The sequence below is a fragment of the Ascaphus truei genome, chromosome 2 (assembly GCF_040206685.1).
Source record: "Ascaphus truei isolate aAscTru1 chromosome 2, aAscTru1.hap1, whole genome shotgun sequence".
NCBI classification, from domain to species: Eukaryota; Metazoa; Chordata; class Amphibia; order Anura; family Ascaphidae; genus Ascaphus; species Ascaphus truei.
In genome coordinates this window covers 335,628,791-335,654,218 of record NC_134484.1, presented here as the reverse complement: position 1 = coordinate 335,654,218, position 25,428 = coordinate 335,628,791, and the positions used below count along the sequence as shown (strand labels likewise).

The window sequence follows — 25,428 nt, the reverse complement described above, 5'->3', positions numbered from 1 at the left end:
TGCACAAACAGCACACACTGCTCACTGCACACACTGCTCACTGCACACACTGCACACACTGCACACACTGCACACTGCACACACTGCTCACTGCACACACTGCTCACTGCACACACTGCTCACTGCAAAGTGCACACTGCACACACTCACTGCACACACTGCACAGTGCACACTGCACACACTCTCACTGCACACACTGCACAGTGCACACACTGCTCACTGCACACACTGCACACAGCACACTGCACACACTCAATGCACACACAGCACACTGCACATTGCACACTGCACACACTCTCACTGCACACACTGGTCACAGCACACACTCTCACTGCACACACTACTCACACTGCACACTGCACACAGCACACAGCACACTGCACACACTCACTGCACACACTCACTGCACACACAGCACACTGCACACTGCACACACTCACTGCACACACTCTTAGTGCACACACTCTTACTGCACACACTGCACACAGCACACTGCACACACTCCCTGCACACACTGCTCACTGCACACACTGCTCACTGCACACACTGCTCACTGTGCACACTGCACACACTCTCACTGCACACTGCTCACTGCTCACTCCACACACTCTCACTGCACACACTGCTCACTGCACACACTGCTCACTGCACACACTCTCACTCACACACACACATCCATATACACACACACCCACACCCATATACACACACACACACACACACACACATATACATATACACACCCATATACACACACACTCACCCATATACACACATACCCCCATATACACACACACACACACACACACACACACACACACACACACACACACACACACACACACACACACACCCACACACACACACACACACACACCCATATACACACACAGTTTCTCTCCCATATATACATACACACACACACTCTCTCACTCTACACAGACGGGGGAGGTCGGAACAGAGGAAAGGCCGCGACCAGCACCACCACCCGCTCCCCCCCCCCTCCTCCCGCGCAGGCAGCGGGAGCGCCGGGGACAGCGGTGGGGAGAAGAAACCCCCCGCTACCACCTCCATGCAGGCAGCGGAGCACCGGGCACGTGGAGGGGTCAGAGGTAAGCGGGGACCGGAGGGACATCCCCGCTCCCATCTCCTGCCCTGCGGGCTGTCACCCGCTGACAGGGGGAAGCGGGGACCGGAGGGACATCCCTGCTCCCATCTCTTGCCTCGCGGGCTGTCACGCGGTGACGGGGAAGCGGGGACCGGAGGGACATCCCCGCTCCCATCTCCTGCCCCGCGGGCTGTCACGCGGTGACGGGAAGCGGGGACCGGAGGGACATCTCTGCTCCCATCACCTGCCCCGCGGGCTGTCACACGGTGACAGGGGGAAGCGGGGACCGGAGGGACATCCCCGCTCCCATCTCCTGCCCCGCGGGGTGAAGGGTGCTGCGGGGGGGGGGAGGGTGATGATGCGGTGGACATTTTGTTTTTGCGCGACCCCGTTACTAACGCGGTGGTCTCGGAGTGGACCCCGAGGACCGCGTTATAACGGGGTTTACCTGTATAATTATATATATATATATATATATATATATATAAACACACACACAAATCAGTTCTGTAGTATTAGGTAATAGTGTTTGTTTTTATTTAATTTTTTTATTCAACTCTTAAAGCTGCAGTTCAAGCAATATCCTACATGTGTGGTTTTTGTGGACAACCTGGATATTGTACTATAATACAATAAAAGCCAGGAAGAAATCCCCCTGTGGTTGTAACATACCGTGCATGAAAAAACATCTACATTGAGTAGATGCATGGAGGGCTTAGAATAGACTACAGTACCTCTTAGTATATATTTAAGCATTTTGTATAGTAATAGATTGGTAAAAAATTTTTTTAAAAAGCCAGATCATGTGCCAGTATGGATCTGTATAGGCCTAAAAGCAGACGTTGGAACCCATAGAAACTGGAGAGTCCCTACCTCAATGGCAGATTATCATTTTTTTTTAAGCTTTCTAAGGATGGTGTGTGGCAAATGCGAATAAATAATGATATACATTACAATTCATTTTGGGACGCTGTAGAGCAGTTCTGGGAGGAGACTTGATTTCTGATACTGCAAAAAGGAAAAGAGAGCTGAATGAAAGTTTAGAAAATATTATAAAAATCTGTCTAATGCATATCACAGTTTTAAAACAAAGCCCCCTTAGGAATAGAATGGTGTACCTAAATAAGAAAAAGGCATTTGAGCTTATATTACAAGGTACAGAAGAATAAGGATTGTTGCTTCAGAATGTAACACACACACCCTATGCATTTCGTGGGTCTCCTCCCACTTCTTCAGGGATTGTTCAAGTGCATACACTGGATAAGCACCGTATACTGTACCTTACATGTCTACACTATGGCAAACTTAATTGGTATCTTTCCTAACCCACTTGGGACAACTAATACTACTACTAACACTATCATTAATAACCAATTTGACTACTTATAGTACTTGGCTACTGAGATCCCTCGTAACCCTTTAATCACATTATATTGAACTGTAGCCAATATATGTGTGATTATATACCTATACCTTGTTTATATAATAATTTTTTTATTTCATATTGCGCTTTTCTCCCAATGGGCCTGAAAGCACTTCACAATTACAGTATTGTGTACAGCACGCAACACATACACCGTGTGATATGTCTATGGTGTGGCGTTCATGGTGAACGGTAAAGGGAGAGGTATATGTCAAGATAAATCACCAGAGTGTTCTAGTATGCCAGCATAAAACAATTGTTGAAAAAGAAGAGTAATTTATTGGTCCAGAATTAAGACAAAAGCCCGATGTTGGGGTCCCATGGGGGACCGAAACGTGGGGCTTTTGTCTGCATTCTGGACCAATAAATGACCCTTCTTTTTCAACAATTGCATATGACGCACCCGTGACTTTTGAAACACGTCATTGGTGCGTCACATGCAATTGTCTAATAATTTGAAAAACGTTTACAGAACCCCATTTGGGTCGGATTTACCAGATTACTTCAGGGATGTCCTACATCACCACCTATGTTGTTTATATAATGCCCATGGGACCTCTATTATGTATGTAAGCGACAACTAAAAGAACGGATGGCAAACCAAAGATCAAGCATCCGGCTAGCAATACCGTCAGGACAATCTGACCAGCCAGTCTTTAAGCACCTTCTCACCCTTGGGCATCCTTTGTCCTCTCTTCGGTGTATGCCCATTGAACATGTCACCAAGCCTCCCCGTAAGGGCAATACGGAACAACTCCTCAAAAGAGAGTGTTTTTGAATCCACGGACTGGACACTATCCACCCAATGGATATAAACACCACCATAATGCTATCACATCTTTTAAGATTTTGTACAAATAATGAATTTTTTAAAACTAATTAAAAAAGTGAATTATTTAAAAAAAAAAAAAAGTTTTACCTAAAATAAATGGTGGCGTATGTTAGTTGTTGGTATAGTATTATTAATGTCCTTGTAATTGGCACACATCTTATTATTATTTGTATGGTGTGTCATGCTAATACATGTGAATGTTTTAAGATTAGTTTACATCAAGAAAAAGTTGTCAGACTTTTTGAAAGTCTCATAAATAGGCAGAGTTGATCAGTTTGATTAGAAATAAAGTGGATTTCAAATGCAATCAGCAATAATTTAGTACAAACAATGAAAAGCAAATATCACATCACACAGAACAACAATGTGGATGGTGAAAAGCTGTGTCATCCCACCCAGCATAGTAAATGTCTCATGTTTGGTTAAATATAAATATTTTGGTGTGTTGTTAGTTGTTTATTCATAATTCATTTAAAAGGTTAAATCTAGATAAGTTTGCTATTTTTTGCTTAAAATCAAACAGATTATGTATGCGAGTCTTTGATAAGTGATTGTATGTACCACACTGTATACATAAAGAGCTTTTTATATACAAAATAGTTCAATGTACAGTAGACTGCTGTTTAAATATGGCCTTTACCCCAAATGCAAATGATTGCCGGAGATCCTAATCCTCTTCTCACATATTTTCATATTACAGGTTATTGGTTTAGCAGATGCTGCAGAGGAACTCCAGCGCAATCTGTTTCTAGCATTTACAAAGCTGAGGAGTGCTACCCACCTAATGATTATGTTGATTGGATTGTGGCAGAAACTTAATAAAGACCAGATCGGCATTCTGGAATCAACGTTCTTACCATTGCTACAGGATGGACAAGAGTTGGTAAGAGGAATTTCACATATAATGTAGCTGTTGGTCCTAATTTTGCATCTATTTTTATCAAATAGACCTAAATCCGCAAAGCTCTGGTAAGTCATGGAACATAACGTGCCGAAACCTAAAACATTAATGGGCGTCATGTTCCTTGACATGGTATCCTTATAGCTAATTATATGAAAAATCAAAATCTGAAATACATCTAATTGGCACAAGCTTAAGATCATAACCAATTGAATTATCTTTCAATAACATGAAGTTAGGTACGTCTTCGCATTACTCGAATCCAGAAATCAAGATTGGTCTCTTGCTGAAGTGGAGAGAGGGGAAATGGAAATAATGGCAGGAAATAATGCTGTTTTTTAAATCAGGTCTAACTATGGAATTACAGCCAACCAGACCTTGCTAAAGGCCTATTTCAGGGCCTGGATGGAAGTAACAGCACATTTAAAATGACTTAAATAATGTGATTTTAGGTCCCTGCTTTATGCTTAACGGACATTAGTAAATATGCAATGTTATGATAGTGTCTCTTTTGCATTCCATTTACATGTCATTATCACTACAGTTGTTATAGTTAATGGGAGAAAGCATGTGTTCTTTTCCTTTGACGATACACTTAATGTAACATTAAGACTAGCGGTGTACTGTATCTTAATTAACCTTTGTGGATCTTGGACGTAAAGCTGCAGACCAAGCAATATCCTACATGTGTGTTGTTTTTAATAAATCAGTTCTGTCCTATGAGAAAATACTTGTAGCATTTTTTTTAAACATCTCTGAATACATTTTTAATGTATTATAATGTAACTAGCATTTTTTGTTTCTATAGCAACCATTTACAAAGTTACATCCCCTTCCTCTTCATAAACAGGCTCTGGCACACCCCTTTTGAGCCCTGCCCTCTCTCTAGCAGTGCACCAATTGTATCTAGTGACTGCCTGGTCACATGATCTTCCCCACAGAACTTTGCATCTTTGGTCCTCTTCTACTGCACTGACAGCCATTAGTGAACCCCTGAGCCAAATCTTCACCGATCGATTGCCAATTTAGCTAAATACTAATCATTGTGTGGATTGTATTTATGCACATATTAAAGGGGGGGGGGGCGGAAATGTAAGAAAAAGTGTCAGTTTGGACTTCTGCTTTAAAAGGGCACTCCTACCTAGAACCATATTAAATGAGTTAAATGAAAGTGAGTAACACCTTTTATTTAAATCAGATTATAAGTGTTAAATAGAATACACATATTTATTTCACACGTTTTAAGGTGTGGATTTTGTTTATATACTGCATTTACATAATCTCTTCTGGTGATTAGACGTTTGTTGATCCCACAATCAAGACAAAATCATTTATTTTTCCTTTTGTTCTATGTTTTTAAAGTAAGTAGTGTGACATCATTAGCCAAATACGGTAAAGATAAAGAGCTGTAAGTGTGTGATAAAAAATGAAATTTAGGACCTGGAGAAAAAAAAAGTATGTTCATTTTTCCCAAACAGCTATTTTTACTTTAAGGGTTAATGAAACGTTTTAGGGAAACTAATTGCGTTAATAAGTTGTTTAATTTATTTATGTATTTTGCCTGCTATCTAACCCTGCCTTTTAAAATCTATATCACAAGTGGGATTGTGACCCGTTGAGAGACAAAACTGACTGCTACGGTTCCAAGGCCATGAAGGGACAGACTTTGACCTTCTGAGGCCCTAGCAAAGACGAGTTTGAAGCCCCAAAATTAGAAATACATGTATTATTCTGACTGAAGGGACCATTGAAAGTATGAACCTGAAACTGAAATGAATGAAAGCGTTATACTAGCATTGTTCTATATAAAGAAAACGGTGTAAAACTAAAATGAACAGCGTTTGCACATCACATTCATTTTAATATTAAAACATTTTATTTCGTGATTTTTGGAGAGCAAAGTCAGCGATGACGTCTTCAAATGATAAGCTACGGTGTTTGTCACTTTCGATGCACATGATGCTTAGGCTGATATTTGAACGAAAATATCCATATTTATAGAGAATCTTCTTTTTCCTATATCTTCTTTATTTATCATCCGATTTTAGATCCGGAATTGCATACATTTTTTTTTTCTATTTGAGGCACTAAGCTGTCTCTTTGTGGGGCCGATTCACAAAGCAGTGATAAAATCAGTGCATTTGCGCCCGACTGTGCAAAATCAGTGCATTTGTGCCCGACTCTGCATATTTTTTTATTGCGCTATAAGACATGAAGCCAAAAGCGCGTTTCACTAAGAAGTGAAGGCTATTTTTTTAAGGCCGATTAAAAAAAAATGCACTATCGTCTGACTTGTTTTTTGTATCGTGCTATAAATTCTATAGCGTGATAGCTGATTGAAAAAAATGCAGCCTGTAAGAACTGCATGGAGATGCTCCATCTCCATGCACGGCTGTTACAGGAGATTGTGCAGTAAAAATATAGATTTTATTAATTGTGTACATGAGCAGGGAGTCTCCTGAGCTGAACCGCATTGGTTTCAGTCTCGGGGATCCCCTACTTCCCGAGATACAGGCCCCGGTATGGTGTGCCGGTATCCTCTATGCTTTTTAATCTCCTGCATCACGTGACCGTGGGATTGAAATCCTGCAGGGGGGTACCGGCACCCCATAATGGGGCCTGCATCTCGGGAAGTAGGGGGTCCCCAAGGCTGAAACCAATGCAGTTCATCTCAGGAGACCCCCTGCTCATGTACACTAGTATCAAAACCCCAATAACAATAAAAAAAAATAATCATTACCGTAGCGGCTATCTGTTATGGTAATGAAGCTGCTTTAATGTAACTTGTATTAATAGTGCGCGGGAGCAGGGGGTCTCCTGAGATGAACCGCATTGATTTCGGCCTCGGGGCCCCATATGGGCATGATTTAACACTATAGCAATAAATGGTGAAGCTAAAAAAAAAAAGGCCCAAAATAAAATACATTACATAGAAAAATAAACACATTACAAATGCCAATAAACCAATTGATTGGCACAGTGGGTACATCATGCCCATATAATATGGGCATGATTTAAACTATGGCAGTCAATGGTCCACCAACAATATCCCATGCAATCAAAACAATCACCAAATAAACAACAATAAACAAGTAAACACCACAAAATTACAATTAGCAATCAATTAGCAATCAATTAAGCAAATACCAAATAAACACCAAAATTAACAATTTAAACACCCAAAAAATCAATAAATTAAAGAAAACACCAAGTAAACACCATTATTAAAAAGCAAACAACAAAAAAGTAACAGAATTAAGCAATTGAAAACACCACCAAAAGTTCCCGGACACCCGCGGGGACCACCCGGAGACCCCCGCCGGCCTTTGGTATTAATGCTGTGCAGGGGGGGAAAACATGCTTTTATGCATGTCTCCATCTCTTTTGCGCCAGCCTTTAGCTGGTGAAAAAAGATGACGAGCTTTTACAGTACGACAAAGTTATCACTGTTTGTGAATAGCAGTTACTGGCAATAAACGGCGGGTATGCCATTTTTTGGCCAATTGGACGACTTTTTTTCACTGACTGTTTATGCGTGATAAAAAGCCATTATAGTGCGATACTGCACTGTTATCACTGCTTTGGAATAGCAGAGCAGGCAGTATCGTGCTACAACCTCTTATCACTGCTTTGTGAATCGTCGCCTGTTAGTTTATGTGTAAGTCTGGTGGGGGGCATGTGATTACTGACAATGTGAATGAGAGGGCCTCCTGTTCCATTCCAATGATAACCTCTTCACAAGCAAAAATCCCATGAAATTGGAGCATCAGGGTTCCACACAATTTTGCCTCAACGTTGTGGGGCTGACATTTTTACATGTTCTGAATGTAACCCATCCCCCCACCCCCCTTTGGGATTACTATGGGCAGTTAAGGAGTTTAGACCCTGAAAGGGTTAACTGTAATGGGTTGTTGCAAAGTATTGTGCCCTTTTCCCATATTTGTTGCAAGAAGCTAAGCCACACCCACGTTCCAGAAGCTGTTCAACCTGTCAATTAGTATCGGACACAAAGTATAGTTTTAGCTCCACCCACCTTCTGGAAGATGCATATCCTGTCACCTACTATAGAATGACTTTGCAGAATCCAAACCACTCCCCCTGTTGGCATGGTGACCGTTTATCTCACTAGTAGTTTTAAATAGGAGGGAATTAGGACTCCACCCAGAGAGCCAGAGGAGGGAGTCTCACCTGTAAATATGTAAGTATACCGTTATGTAATAAGGTAGCTTAGGGTAGTGGCCCCTTTGTTGTCTTGATAGATAGGTAAGTGTCCTTGAAGATAGGCTAACAAGAAATATAGGTGTCATAGCAGTACAGGCTCCCTTAGCGGAGGCCCGTGTCCCATAGGAGTTGCCCAATCTGTAGCTCTGGGACTATTCTGATAGACAAGTGAACAAGTATATCCCCGTAGTGAGCATCTCGAGGGGAATGAAGTGAACAAGTATATCCCCGTAGTGAGCATCTCGAGGGGAATGAAGTGAACAAGTATATCCCCGTAGTGAGCATCTCGAGGGGAATGAAGTGAACAAGTATATCCCCGTAGTGAGCATCTCGAGGGGAATGAAGTGAACAAGTATATCCCCGTAGTGAGCATCTCGAGGGGAATGAAGTGAACAAGTATATCCCCGTAGTGAGCATCTCGAGGGGAATGAAGTGAACAAGTATATCCCTGCTTAGTTTTCTTCCTTTTTTCCCCTCAATTTTTTTAAATGCCAGAAAATAACAAACAAAAGCAAAATCTAAAATGAAAAAAGTTTGTTGAAAAGTTAAATAACAAAGTTTAATATATATATATATATATATATATATATATATATATATATATATAGTTAATCATGTTTATAAATGTTTTTTACATTTACATTTTTATGGTAGATTAATCATGTCTTTCTGTGTTAATTTCCTTTTGTTTTTTTATATTAAAATCTAATATGTCACATTGCATTTATCAATCATAGACATATTTAATAATTACTACTAGTACCCTATTACATAGATAAAGTACTACTAGTAGATTAGGTTGAAAGAACAACAAAAAAATCCTGCAAGTTCATATTATGTTAAATTTAGAGCATGTTTGATTGGAAGATGAATCGGCTGATCTGTCACTTGATCCCTCACTCTCATTTTTGGTTATTTTCTTTATCTTTATATTAGGAATCTGACATCAGATTGATCATGATTCATGTAGGATTACATTGGCTTTTGATCTTATTTTCTCTCTGTCTGTGCTGAGATGGAATGCTGTGTGTGCAGTGCTGGTGATGATGACCTGTTGTATCTCAACTCTGTCTCAACTCATTCTATATCAACTTCGTTATTATTAGTGCCCATCTAGCCTACCCTTTCCTGCCTAGCAGATGCTGTGCCTTCCTGCCTACCTACCCTAGCTCAACCCTGCCTTAGTTAGCCACTACAAAATAGTTTGTGTGTTGTTTATTTTCAAATGAAAAGGCAGCTGTTGCTATAAAATGATGACAGACGTTTTTAAGGTTTTCACACCTAAACAATGGGATGTGTCTGCCATCCACATTGTAGAACTTTTACAAGCAAACTTGCCATGCTTGGTCCTTCTGCAGCTTTTTGAGTGTTACTTCTTAGAATTATACTTGATTTTGTCCTTCCAACCTATGCATTACTTTTGGGATGAACTAGTAATTAGGCTATAGCACTTACTACATACATTCAACAAGCCATGCATTGTGCTAATGCCAAGTCAAGTGCCACGTTTACCAATCTAGATGGTGGTTCCTGGGTTGACCTAGTGGCCTGCCAAGTCAACTAGTGCTGCTAGTGCTAATCCCATACTTAACATAGATGGTTGAATCTGTTGTACATTCGTAGGGCTTGTCGACCGGGTTTGTCGAATTGTGCATTATCTTTTTATATTCAAAGATAGTAACGTGACAATCCCACTCACATTTGTAATTACAATATGGGCATGTAGTGCAAGTGCACAGCAGGATCTCAGTGGTAGCTGATAACGGCAGCAATTGGAGGCGTTTCCAGGTCTGGGGGCTCCGATTTCGTGATAAAAATGCGCACTTACAATAAAATAAATTTAAAACACCATGTATCACAATGTCAGTGAAGGAAGAGACACTCCAGAGTGTGATGTCACTTCCGGTAAGGCTTCTGGGATCGGCGCTCGCTCGGCACAAGTCCTCGCCTTCTCTCTTCCTCTGGGCGGCACTCCTCTACGCGTTTCACCACTAAGAGTGTATGGCTTCGTCGACATCTGGAGACCGCAGGGGAACAGAGCTGTTGCCGTGCAGCGAGTGACCACGCAGCATCCAGCTACAAGCGGGGGAGTTGTTATAACGCACCAAACGGAGGTGGCGGGGTGAGCGACGGCGGTACCATATCCTCACTTCCTTCACAGATATTGTGATACATGCTGTTTTAAATGTATTTTATTGTAAGTGCGCATTTTTATCACGAATATAAATACCTACCTTTATATCATTGATCTGCACCATGGATATGTCCTTTTGTCTTTACATTTAATCATCACACTGAATACCTGGAGTTGAGTGCATCAAAGCCTAGATACAGGAGACCGTATTTCTAAAGATACCAATTGTTGCCCCTACACCACTTACATCTAGTAAGTAGGCTACACTCAAGAGTCAAGATTTCTGTGAAATTATTCACTTATACCGATACACCTGCACTGAGATTGCTGTTTTCTGTTGTTTTTTCCGCATGCTCCTCCTGGGTTGCAAGATAAACGCTGCATTATCTACAGCAGGGGGCGCAAACTTTTTTCCCTGCGCCCCCCTGACGGCTGTCCCCTCGCTCCCGCGCCAACCCCAACTTACCCGCGCTCCGGCGTAATGACGTCACGTTGCCATAGCAACGTGACGTCACATGACCTCGCAGCGTCATTTTGACGCCGCGTTGCCATGGCGCCGCAGGGAGGAAGCCGCCGGAGCCACGGTAAGTTAGGTTTACAGAGGCCCTGCAGCTCCCCCGGCACTTAATTTAAGTGCCTTCGGGAAGCGCGCGGGGCCTCTGTAAACCCCGCGCCCCCCGTCGGCAGTGTCGCGCCCCCCCTGGGGGTCGCGCCCCACAGTTTGCGCACCGCTGATCTACAGGCATGCCCCGCATTAATGTACGCAATGGGATCAGAGCATGTATGTAAAGCGAAAATGTACTTAAAGTGAAGCACTACCTTTTTTCCACTTATTGATGCATGTACTGTACTGCAATCGTTATATATGTGCATAACTGATGTAAATAACGCATTTGTAACAGGCTCTATAGTCTCCCCGCTTGTGCACAGCTTCGGTACAGCTAGGGAGCCGGTATTGCTGTTCAGGACATGCTGATAGGCGCATGCGTGTGCTGCGGTTTGCCTATTGGGCGATATGTCCTTACTCGCGAGTGTACTTAAAGTGAGTGTTCTTAAACCGAGGTATGCCTGTATTATATTTCCACCTAGGTTCCTCTTCCTATTCACTGAGCACGTATCACTGGTAGCGCTTCTTTTGTTTGTTCTATATCTATATTTGTTTTAACAGGTCAAACAACTCCAGGTGAGATCTAGGGATCTGTAATGCGGAATTACCATATCCTACTTTCTTCTGGATATAACTGTTTATTTATAAGGTACAACATTCTTCCCAAGGCCTTCTTACTTTTTTAGATTATCTTCAGATAAGATAAAACATAAGATAGCAACCCATAACCTTTCCTCTTTGGTGATTGACAGTAATTTACTATTGGTCAGTATTTGTCCCTTTGTTTCGCATCCCTAGCGAATGATTCTGTACTTACTGTAGCATTGATTTTTTTAATGCAAATGCTTGGCCATCCCTCTAGGTAATCAAGATTATTCCTTATTCTGTCCATCTCTCGTGTTGTAGGTCTCTGAGTTCTTTTTAAACGGTACCTTCCAGTGCTATTTCATAGCTTTACCAGTAGTAAATTCATGTAATAGGGCTGGCCCCAGTTTTTAACTCCGTTTACCTTTGCTAAATAGTTACAAATCCAGTGTGAATACAGCAGAAATCTGAATATACTTTAACCAGACAATTTGCAACAGGCAGCACTTCAGACATGTTGACTGCATCCACAGAAGCTCCAAACTCAATCAATTAGGCAAACTAAAAACAGTTTTCAAATTCCCACAAAAAGCACTTAAGTAAAGCTGTGGTGAGTGAAAAAAGAAGAGCTTCAGACTTCTGTTTACTTTGTTCCAGAAATCCTTTGGTAGCTTTATTTTTGTTGTATACTTTTGTTGATTGAATGTTTGAAAGCAAAGTAGAACCATCTTAAGGTGATGAAGTTCAGAGTACACAAAGAAATAAAGTGGCACATATGCAACATGTTACAATTCTTTGCAGCATCTGTCAAAAATAATTAATTATGAATAAAAATACAGATTGTGCTACATAAAGGTGTCTTGAGACATTTATGAATTTTGGGAATATGGTACAACTGAATCTTGGACATAAAGATAATTAAACTCTATAAACTCTATAATTTTGTCCTTCATAACTCCAGATAACAATTGGTGTAATATATATATAGTGCACATACAGACGGGACATATACAGACGGGACATTACAGCCACAGGTAGGAGCTCTCTCCTTTTATGCTAGTGTAAAATATCCTTTTGTCTCTTTATATAGATTACTCCAGCATTCTTATCTTGGCACATAAAAAGAAATGTTTATTTTGAAGATAAATATTCGCATACAAAAATAGTACAAAATGGTGGTGACATCAAATAAGTTATAATATCTTCAAAGATGGCTCCATAATATTCTGTTCCCCAGTGGAATACATGTATTTGATCTTAGTATCATGATGTTAAACCAGATTCCTTTTTTATCCTGGTGTTAAACCTTCTCTCCTCCATCTCGGTGTAATCCCTCTCACATTCTTCTGTTGTGATCCTTCTGTCCTCCCACAAGCTACCCACTATTAGTATTTGTCCAGATAATATCCCTTAGTCAGCCCTTGCTACCACTAATCTTGTATAGGTAACTACTCCCAGCTCAAAAAATAGCGATAAGGAGACTCTGAGAGATAATCTGAGAGACCCAAAAATGAAAAGTATATAACATATATAAAGTCCAAAAAATGGTTCTAAATCCGCAGCAAATCTGGTTAAAAGTTCTTGGGCAAATAACATCGCCTATAGTGTACAGTGAAGGACTGAACTGGAAGGAAAAGATGGACCCAATAAGAGAATAGCTAGAGAAACTAGAGCCAGCCTTAAACCGTACCCTTAGTAACTCATTAGCATGAGAATCTCGGTCCTAGCTTCTGCATCCCTTAATGTCCAGAGATATTGAGGTAAATACCTGTGTCCTTGTGATAAAGCCTTGTGGATCCCGCGTGCTGAAGCTGTGGTGATACCGAAGCCTCAGACCGTCCGGGAAAAACTCCAGGCTGCTCACGTGGAGGTGCCCGTCTCCTCTCGGCGTTCTCCCGTGAGGCATAGCGAATTGCTGGAACCCGCATAGCGAATTGCTGGAACCCGCACTGCGGAAGTGCGTCACTCCAATCATGGGGCAGAAGAGTTGAAAAAATCAAATTGGTGGAACAGCAGGAACCCAGAGAAAGCACCGGTCAACTCACCGGAGGTAGCAAAAAATTTAAAAAAGTTTATTGAATCACATTGTTAAAAACAAAAAAACAAACTAACATAAAAAACAAAACCTCCTACGCGTTTCAGGCTCTCCAGCCCTTGCTACCACTAACTCTATTACCAGATAAGCTCATACAGCTTGAAACTGATGTCATATCTGATAAAGAGCTACTCACCATCCATACACGAGAATAACCAAATATGACATATTTTCGGGAAAGATCTCAGAGCTTCTATTAATCCAATATGTCATACACATCCACAAGGAGTCAACCCCAACCACAGTTAACGATAGTCACTGAAATGTCACCCACAGGGCATCCCTCGTTCAGACAACTTAACACAGCTGCAATCCCATTATAACTCCAAATACTTCCTAATGTGATTGAATCTATCAAAAGATACCAATTAACCACCGTTAGAATATCATATTGTATATAATATGTGTGAAAGAAAGAATCGTTGCAAATCAGACAATATCATACTGTATGCTTGGCATTTTGTCTCCACATACCGGATTCAAACCTAATTACAATATAATAAAGTTACTGAACTGGAATTCTTACAAACTGGGAACTTGTGGTTTGCACAGGAGAGTTGCGAGCATAGTGTGTATCAGCACACTGTCATTAAGCAGCTGATGGAGCGGGAAAATTTCAATCCACGCTAGCAACATCTCCGCTCCTCTGCACTGGAGAGACAGCAGCTGACTGTCAGCATTTGAATGCCTCATGTAAAAGCCTGGGCCTTGCTCACCAATGCTTTAAGATGTATATTCTTTTTTTTTTAAAAAGGACATACTACATTGTTCTTTATTTTGAGTGTGTTTTTTTTCTTCCCTTGGATATCTACTGCCACCCAGTTTTGCCTTCATATCTGGTTCACTGATATTTGTCCACTTTCAACCTGTATTGCAGCTGAGACTGCAAAGAATGTCAGAATGAGCCTTGATCTGGTCATAGACCGTTATAGTGAAAACATACCACTGGTCAGCAAAAAAACAAGTTAATTTTAAGTTGAATGAGAATTTCCCCAATTCTGGCCATTAACATTAGCAATTAGAAAATGTACATAATATCTGTCACAAAAACCGGAAATATAGTTTCAGCAAAATTGTGAAACGACTCAAAAATTGCGAGGATCAAAAAAATGTGGATTTAGAAGAGCAGTGTTTGCTGATTTTTAACTCTACCCATGTTATATATATATATATATATATATATATATATATATATATATATATATATATATATATATATATACATACATACATACATACATACATACATACATATATATATATATATATATATATATATATATATATATATATATAATCTAAAAATAAATAGATGATACCGTTCTGTGGCTAACGAAATGCTTTTATTTGTGCGAGCTTTCGAGATACACTGATCTCTTCTTCCGGCGATGTTACAATGAATGAAGCAAGGATAACTTAAAAACAGTGTCTCTTGGAATGTTATCTGTGCTTGTCCTTCCCCCGGTGTGGATGTGTTTTATGGCTAGAGGTGTCAAAGGGTAACTGAAAGCAAGTGAAGAAAGAGTGTGTATGTGTATCAGTGTGAATACACACTGATACACATACACACTCTTTCTTCACTTGCTTTCAGTTACCCTTTGACACCTCTAGCCATAAAACACATCCACACCGGGGGAAGGACAAGCACAGATAACATTCCAAGAGACACTGTTTTTAAGTTATCCTTGCTTCATTCATTGTAACATCGCCGGAAGAAGAGATCAGTGTATCTCGAAAGCTCGCACAAATAAAAGCATTTCGTTAGCCACAGAACGGTATCATCTATTTATTTTTTGATTATTGAAGCTCGGCTAACACGGTACTGATACCTCTATATATATATATATATATATATATATATATATATATATATATATATATATATATATATAAACCATAATACTGAGTTAAGTTATGGTGAGTAAAAAAAAGTGACAAAAACCCTCCACAGGAAAGCAAATATGCAAATATAACTGTATGCTCATCTGCATGTCTCAGGCAGGTCTGTAACCCTGCCTTTCCCCATTATCACCCAGCATACAGCACTTCCACTGCAGCAAGGGATTCTGGGAAATGACATACAAATGAGCACAGTGTCACTTTTTGCCTCAATAACCATTTTTAACATGGTTCCCTATAGGCTTAAGACCTGCCTGAGACATGCAGATGAGCATACAGTTATATTTGCATATATATATATATATATATATATATATATATATATATATATATATGTGTGTGTGTGTCTGTGTGTCTGGGTATGTCTAGGAGACAAAAGAGCAAACTACCATAGTGACGTACAGTCCAAAAAGTTTTACTGAAATGTAAGAAACAGCTATGCCCTTACAGAAAGAATGAAATATTTGAGCTTGGTATACAGTAGAACCGGTGTGTAGCGCTTGACTTCCGTCCCACTGCTGTCTGAAACCGTCTTAGCCGCAAGTGTCTTACATCCATGGAGCCTTTGTGTCTGCAGGCTACCTGGCGTCTGTTCCACCAGAACGTAAATTACGTCTCCACAATCAGTTCTTCCTTGTTAGGTATACTCGGGATTCTCATCACTCAACATCTAAAAAGGCACAGCACCACTCCTACGCGTTTTGTAGTGGTATCTACGTCGTCAGGGAGTAGTGATGCTGTGCTAGTGCCTGCAATTTATATGGCAAAATCTTTCGTGATTTGTTGATTAAGAATCGGGCAGAACCAAAACATTGGATTTTTTTCTTGTACAAATATATATATATATTTTTTTGTTTAACCACTTACCTGGATATGCTGTGTCTTTTTCTGCATGCCTTGGCTCTGGGTGAAGTATATCTTTATTTTATTGTCTGACGCATGCACTCACTAGTTTATGCATGTTTACTGTTAAGGTGCACTTTCTCTATTTTTATATATATAATGTTTGTTACCTTAATGCATATGGACTGAAGTAGAACAACGGTAAAGAATGAATGCACCAACTTTAGATTCAGTTGCTGGTCCCTGATACATTTCTGCTTCTTTCTTTAATATCCTGGAAGTTTAAGAACGTTTTCAGTTTTGTTCATTGTCTTCAGTATAAAGCAACGTGTGCTTAATACATCCGAATCTGATTCACCTAGTAATATTGTTGGACAGTAACACAGTTTGATAAACAAATACCATTGGAAGTGTAAATTAGACTTACCCCGCTGTTTATTGATGTTTATTAAATTTCTACTTCCTACAGTTTGAGGCCAAATCGCAACAATAATGCTTTCTTTATTATCAAGGTTCATAATTACAAGTGATGTATAGTTACTTGAATACCTCTCATTGTACTAAAAACATTTGGCTGCATTGAAAACACAAACATCTTCATGATGTAACCATAAAAGAAAGTACCATACTTTATTGAAAACCCTGTAGAGTGGAAGTAAGGTTAACGCATCTATCAACCTATTATGGCTTCTTCATTTTCTAAATAGATCTCAAAAGTTGGCAAGAGTCGGCGGTGACTGGCACTCTCAAGAAAATATTTAAACGAATGTAATTAAGATGAATACTGTTTAATAATGATGATTTACTACACTTGTAATGACACTGAAGTAACCTAAATAGGTGGAGTACTGTAAGCCACACAGTACAGAATATTTATCAATTTAATATTTTCTGTAACAAAATACTAAATTGGTTTAGAAATTAAGAGGTCCTTTTATGTGTGTGTGACAGAGAATGAGAGAGATTTAGTACAGATTTGTGCAGATGTTTCTTCACAGCAAAATTTACTCCAATTTTACAAAGCTTGGGGTAATTTTATTGGCAAATGCTGTGATGTTTTTCTCAGTGCAAAATGTTATGTCTTAATGTGAATTATATTACTGTAGAGATGTTAGAGAAAAATAGCTGTACTGTACTTTCAGAAAATTTGAGCTAATGCTAAGTCCCCATTGTATCTGAAAACATGGTTGAGTGATAAATCAGTTTTTAGATTTTTGGTGTATAGTCACTTCCCTATACACTTTTTTTTTTTAAATAATGACTCAATAGTTTAATGAGCCTATTCATTAAAAGGAAAGGCAATCGGTTCAGGACAAATGTGTGCAATAATGGAAAAGGGACAAGTGTGATAATATTGTACAGTTTTCTGTGTATTCAGTGGTAGTTGTGCAGAACTACTGGCCCCCTTTTCAGTACAATCTGAAGTTGTCTGTCCCATGCTGGAAATTATTTTAGTCCCATTCACTAAATTGAGTTGTCACTTCTCCAGCTCTAGGAAAATACTTTATAGCATATTGATTATGGGCCAGCATTCCTTAGAAAAAACTAATTTACTCATCGAACCTGCCACTTTCACAAATAAAAGACAGAGGGGCCTACAGTATGCTAGTAGCCTTCATAACCCACTTATCGAGGCATTATAGCTGTTATCAGCCAAAAATGCCGACAGCAATTCAGTAAGCTTCGATAAGTGGGTTGAATAGTGAATTTTTTCTGCCGTCAAAAACAAATCGCCAAGTGAGCGGCGATAAGCCACTTATCACCAGTTTTGAAACTCGTGCAATTCTAGTAGCCTCGATGAGGTTATCGAGGCTGTAGAATGGCGATTTCCTCCCCAAACCCTCTCGTCCAAAAAAGTTGACGTGAAGCTGCCAAGAAGCTTCAGAGGCAGCGGCGAGAGAGGTACTTAGAAAAAAAACATTGGATTGATGCCAGGGGTCTCCGGAGCTGATACACATTAATACCAGCACCGGAGGCCCCCGGCATGAATCAGATGCATGAATAATGCATTTACAGGCAACTTCATTACCTTAGCGGCTAACCGCTAAGGCAATGAAGGGGTTAATTACCTGTGCCCAGTTTATTGTGGGTAGCGGAAGTGGGTGTAGGTGGTATTTGGTCCTCGGTGGGTGTTTAGGCTTTGCAGGGGGTTGCGGTTTGAGTTAACCCCTTCATTACCTTAGCGGTTAATACTGCAAAGGTAATGAAGGGGTTGCCCCCCCCCCCCCCCTGGTACCACCCGGTAGGCCTAAACATCCTAAACATAGTAGCCATGACTTTCACCCAATCCCACTACCCCCAATAAACAAAAATAAACACAACAACCCTACTACCCACCTTCTCTGCCCCCAACAACCCCCTCCCCCCCAACACATACAGTACAGTAATGGGCAAAATAACTGTTATCCAGATATGGATAAAAGCTCATTTGCCCATTCTAAGCCAGCCAGCCTAAATAAAGTAAATAAAACTTTCTATTTACCCCTGCCATCACAAAGGACGTCCTCATCAGCATACTCCAGGTCCATGTCCTCCATTGGCAGCAAGAGTACAAGAAAACATACAATCTAATGGCCCCTAACCCCTTAATCATAGCGATTAATAACCGCTATAGTAATTAAAGGGTTAACCCCCGTCCCCCGCTACCAACCCGGGGGGCCTAACCATCTACCCCGGCCCCACTATACCCACCCTCTGCCCATTGATTGGTACAGTGGTACATCATGCCCATATAATATATATAATAGGGTTGTTGTGTTTATTTTTGTTTATTGTGGGTAGAGGGAATGGGTGAAGGGGGAAGGAGCCCCAAGGATGGGTGTTTAGGCCATTCCGGGGGTAGCGGGACTGGTTTACCACTTAATTACCATTGCGGTTCTCACCGCTAGGGTAGTGAAGGGGCTATGTCCCCCGCAACCTTTCCGGCAGGCCTAACCACCCACCCTGGGGCTACAGCCCCCTTCATTCACCCCACTTTGCCCCCAATAAACAGGCTATTGCAGTTGAAACCCTTCATTGGCTTAGCGGCTAGCCGCTAAGGTAATGAAGCTGTTTTAATAAAAAATGTAATATAAGTGTACGTGAGCAGGAGGTCTCCAGAGCAGAACCGCATTGATTTGAGGTCCGGGGACCCCCTGCTTCCCGAGATACAGTCCCCGTTATGGGGTGCCGGTATCTCCTATGCATTTAAATCCCACGGTCATGTGACGCAAGACAAATGCATAGGAGATACTGGCACCCCATAACAGGGCCTGTATCTCAGGAAGCAGGGCGTCCCCGGACTTCAAATCAATGCGGTTCTGCTCTGGAGACCCCCTGCTCACGTACACTAGTAATAAAATTGTTATTAAATTAGATCGCTGCAGGTAGACAAATGAAGCCTTTTGAGAGAGGCGATTATCACATCGCCTCTCCTCGCCAGTTTGGAGCATTTAGTTATCGCCGGTCTTCAGAATCTTTCTGAATACCGTGATAACTACGCTGAAAAAACTGGCGGCGTAACAGGCCCAGCGAGTTGGTTTATGAAGGCTACTAGCATAGGCCCCAGAATTAGTTTTTCATGCCAGAAGGAAAAATTAACAGCCCTAGTGAATTACACACTTTTCAAATTCAACAAAACATGACATCCATGGTTTCAGTATTGTGGAAGCTCAGGCATTCCTCTCCCCCAACCTAATCACTGAACCCATAGATCCTCTCCCACAAAATCCAGGAGATATGGCTACACTCTTCCTGATCGGTTCTAACGAAAAGAATAAGGTCACCAAAGACAAACAGCATCATAAACAAAGAAAATAAAAGTTATAGTGTTATGAAAACATGTATCTAAGTGTATTTCATTAACCTGCCTTCTCTTTATGTACCCCCTTGACCTCCCCCCAAACCCTTTTTTTTATTTTCTGTACCCATATACCCCACTCAAAAAATGTATAAATATTACGTTTATTTAAATAAAAAAAAAAAAATTGCATATAGTTTGCATAGGAAAAGGAGAAAAAACTGTGATAACTGTTTAGTGCTAGTCTGAAAACTGCAGTACCAAATTGAGCTAATGACAGTGCTATATTTATTAGGTTAAAGCTTGTGAATTATGCTTTAAGAGAAATAAAGCAGAGAGTACGCTGATGGACTGAATATGGAAATTATATCCTGCCGGAAGTCTGTGCGGGCCTCCACTTCTCTGCCTGATAGGGCCCGGTCCCCCATCCACCGCTCACAAATTAGGGCTCTCAGGCTCCTCAACTCCCTTTCTGCTAGTGCCTGGACCCCACAAAAGTTAGGGCCTCCGGACCTCCCCCAGTGAACAGTTCGGTTCCGGACTGCCATCCCTCTGCTGAATAACTATCCCCAAAAACAGCCAATGAATCATCCTCAGCAGGGACTTTTATACCTTCCTTACAGGTTGGTTCTAATTTTTAAGCATCTGCCATGTAAACTGACGCCCAAAGGTTGCAGCCATTCTTTTAAATGCCCCGGTCACCTAAACTAAGGAGTCTAATTTCTCAAACATTTGAAAACAGCCAAGAAAAACACACATTTCAGTAACGAAGAAAAAACAAATTAAATATCTGTCATGCTTCATACATTTTGTATGTTACTCAAATCTTGTATGCAAACTAGTTGCTTTAGGTTACCCTGGAACATAACCATGTGTGCTTTCATTGAAAAATAAACCTGCTACGTTTCAGTTTTAGTTACCGAAGCTACAGTGTACATTAAAGTGCATTTGAGAACATAATGGATGCTGCTTTTCTGTGAAGAATCTAAACAAATATCCTTGTGGTTTTTCCACAATGAGCGTGAAGGTCTGAATATTTGTCAGCTGCACGTTCACTGCAGGGAATTTTAGCCTCTGGCTTGAGAACTTATGCAAGTTTCTTTTGACATCATCGAAAATTGCATACAGATTGCCTGGCTATCTGATATCAAAAATAAAGGAAAACAGCATGGGGTCAGAAGCCATAACCTAAAATTCCCTCAATAAACAAGATACCTGATAGTTTGACTTGTGAGATTCTTGAGTATAATTTAATTCAAAGCTCATTTAGGACTTCGTTCTTTGGGGTGTACAGTGGAACTTTTAACATCTTTACAATATTTATAAATATTGGTCTAGGCAGTGACATTATAGGATTCCTGGAATTTTTATATGTAATCACTTTTTGTTAAATGTAGCCCCACATTTGTACATAGTGCTGTACAAAGTTCTACAAATGATCAACAGTTATAGCTTGGTCTGTTTGTCTATAATTTTGTGTCAACATAATACTAGGTTTAGACTTTAAGGTTTGAATTTCACCAAATGTTACACACAATATTATATATCCGTAGATAAACATTTAAAAGAAGTAAAAGTAGCAAAAAATATATGTTTTAATGACCTATAATTCGAGAATGCTGTTTAGTTTTTTTTTGGGCATACATGCAATTCATTTGTAGTTTATACTAGCTGATATACCCGGCGTTGCCCGTGATGTAATGTTCTGCCTCCCCCATCCTCCCTCTCAACTCCCTTCCCCACCATCTTCACAGCTGTTCAGGCTTCCCCCCCCTTCTCTCCTGACTCCCTCTCCCCCCCTCTCTCCTAACTCCCTCTCTCCCCCCCTCTCTCCTGACTCTCTCCCCCACCCTCTCCCCTGACTCCCCCCCCCTCTCTCCTGACTCCCTCCCCACCCCTCTCTCCTGACTCCCTCCCCCCCCTCTCTCCTGACTCCCTCCCCCCCTCTCTCCTGACAACTCCCCCCCCTCTCTCCTGACTGAATACCACCCCCCGCCTGTCCGCTGTGCGCCGCCATCTTGCCGGGGGCAGCTGCAGGAGGAAGGGGGTCCTTCCGGAGGCTGCCTGCCCACTGCCTGTCCCCCCGCCAGGGAGGGAGGGAAGTGAGCGTTGGCGGCTGGGGCAGGAGGGCCGTGCTTCCCCTCCGTCCGGGAGCCGGTGGGGGGGAGGGAGGGGGAGAGAGAGTTGGGTGATGTCATAGAGCCGGGTGACGTCATAGAGCCACCAATCTGATTGGCCAGAGGCTGAGGACCAATCAGATTCACCGCAGCTAGTACCAACCTTTCGATTTTATATATTAAGATTTCAAGGAGCATTCAAAGTGAAATACCCCTTTTTTTCTTCAGCATAGGTGGGAAGCCGGGGGTCTCCAGCCCTGAACTGCAATCATTTCAGCCACAGCAAAACCCTGGTTCCAGAAATACTTAACCCTGCCGTAGGTGCTGCCGTTACTTAGTGGCTCTTACATTTCCGGGGCACGTGGGCCAATAGGACACTGTGATTGATGCCTTTGCAGCTTCCTGTTGGCCCACATGCCACGAAAGATTGAAAACTCTGTTTTGTTTTTCTAGCAGGGAATGATCCCGGGGGACACCTTCAGAGATTAGCTTCTCAGCAATCAGATCCCCGGAGATTAAATTATTGTAGTTCTGCTATGGAGAAGCCCTGATTTCTATCTAAAAAAGAAAAATTGTAGGTGGAACCACATATTTAAACATATCTGGTGGCTGCAGAGAGTAGTGGCTGTTCAAAAGGAGGATGAAATTGGTCTGCCAGTTGCCTCAGATTGGGCTCTGCTCATCCAGCCAGCTGATTGTTAAAGCTTTCAAATGCTACTTGCTCAACAACTTAGATTTAAAGCTGTCATGCCTATCTTCGCTAACACTTTTAGCTGAGTTACCATGTAGCGAGCATGACTGACGGCTACAGATCCGCAAATGTCTTGCAGTTCAGTTCATAAACGCTTTTGCGATTTTTGCAAGAAATTTGGATATCCGTAAAAGTTTTGCAATGTTTTTTCCCTATGTATATTTTGCCGTTTTCTGCTATTTTGCTGCTAAACTTTGGGATTTTTGCCAAACATTTTAGCACAAATTAGCGTATATAAAGCAAAAGCAGTTCATAGATCCATTACCTACTTGTAGTTCTTACAAGAATATAATGGTTCTATCTCACAGGCTATGGAATAGGTTTTACTGGGGGTGCCCTTGCATATCTTGACTGTATTGCATAAAAGCCTGTTTCATGGGCAGTGTAGTGACATCTCTTAACTTTAGTAATGAATATGGGAGCACTTGGGGCCACAGTGGTCCTACACTTCAGACACACCGTTGGTCTACACTTACCCCAGGAGGTCTAGGCTGTCAGCCAGCAGGATCCTCATGAGTTATGAGTATAGCCCTCTCTTGACTCAGTCAGACTCATCATCATCACCACTTGTGCTCCCAGTATTATTCACACTACCAAGTTCAAAATTGAACTTCCATAGGCTTGTATTTCTGTATCTCTGTGCGCCCTATTTCTGGTATTTGCAGTAAAGTATTTAAAGCATATTGATCTGAAGAGGGCATATTTCTCATATGTAGAAGCACATGCACACCGCTGGTAGGTGCTGGAGGGGGGTACTTATCTGCCGGTGCGCTGTATCCAGGGAGGTCCAGACATCCCAGAGGTACTTGAGCAAAGGAATGGAAGCAGGCACACGGTCTAACTAAAGGTGCAGTTTATTGTGCCACCAAAGGTCCAACGTTTCGGCAAATAGATTGCCTTTCTCTCCTTGATAAAGGCAATCTATTTGCCGAAACGTTGGACCTTTGGTGGCACAATAAACTGCACCTTTAGTTAGACCGTGTGCCTGCTTCCATTCCTTTGCTCGAGGGCATATTTCTCACCAGATTTTTTGCAAATGTTGCCAGTTTCCAATGTGTTCCTGTTACCTAAACTTTAGACATCTCTGCTGATGTCTACCCAAACCACAGAACCTTTGAGATGATCGTACCGTATACTGAGTCTGAACCTGCAATGAAACATATTCAAATAGGGGTTCCAAGCACAGACATTTGACACTTGGCATATGTAAAATATATGGGGCCAATATACTACTTAGATGTTATTTATTTTTTAATTGTGCGTCAAAATGTCAGTGCTGAAAAGTACAGTAATACAAACTTTAATAAAAAAAAGTGTATTGTACTGTATGTATGAAGACTTTATACATACAGTATGAACCATCATTTATTGTTTGAAACGATTTTTGATGCTTTCATTGTGTTGAATACCTAACCTGATACATTTTTATTAAAACAGAATGATGCAAATGTTATTTATCACTGCTTAGTAAATATACATGATTAGAATGATAGTATTTATAATAGCCAAGCTGTGAAAAGTATTCATTTTGTAATCTATATAATGAAATATCCATCCCACGTCAAATAAATGATTGGGTTGATCAATAGCAACTTAATTAAGAGTCATTTTTGTGTTAACGCCAAGTTGGACTTGGTAGACTTTCTATAGATTTTTTTGGTGCAATGGATTTTTTTTTAGTGCATACAGTACCTTTACATCTGTACTCAAAGTTCATTTCTGACTGCCAAAACAAATTGATTTTTTTTGTGGCCACAGCTGGTGCAGGTTGAGAAATTTGAGCTTAGTGCATAGGTGTCCACAAGCACAATTGAATTTGACAGGCGCCAATTTTGGTGCAAAAAAAAAAGACATTTGCTATTAGTACATAGACCCCTATGTTTTACTGTGCCGGTGGTCCTCATTATTCGACGGCCCGTTTTCCATCGAACAGCTTATACGACGACGCATTATTCAGTACGCTGGACGCATTATCCAATGTCGGAACCGCAATCCGACATTGGTTTGTGGGACGCATTCCGCCGTATAAGCGAGGACCGCCTGTATTTACATTTTAACATAGTTTCAAGGACTTTTCTGCATTTTCCAACGAGGTCAGTCATCACATGGAGAAGTTGCAAATATAGATTACCCA

General features: G+C 41.0%; 1 protein-coding gene across 9 annotated transcripts in view; it reads left to right on the top strand.

The window, feature by feature from the left end:
- The window catches only part of BBS9 (Bardet-Biedl syndrome 9), a 488,279-nt gene that overhangs the window by 403,509 nt on the left and 59,342 nt on the right, over positions 1 to 25,428 (top strand). For all 9 annotated transcript variants that reach the window (XM_075586677.1, XM_075586680.1, XM_075586683.1 and 6 more), the window contains one exon: positions 4,064 to 4,246. In XM_075586677.1, coding sequence (XP_075442792.1) covers positions 4,064 to 4,246 — 183 coding nt within the window. The remainder of the gene's footprint in view (positions 1 to 4,063; positions 4,247 to 25,428) is intronic.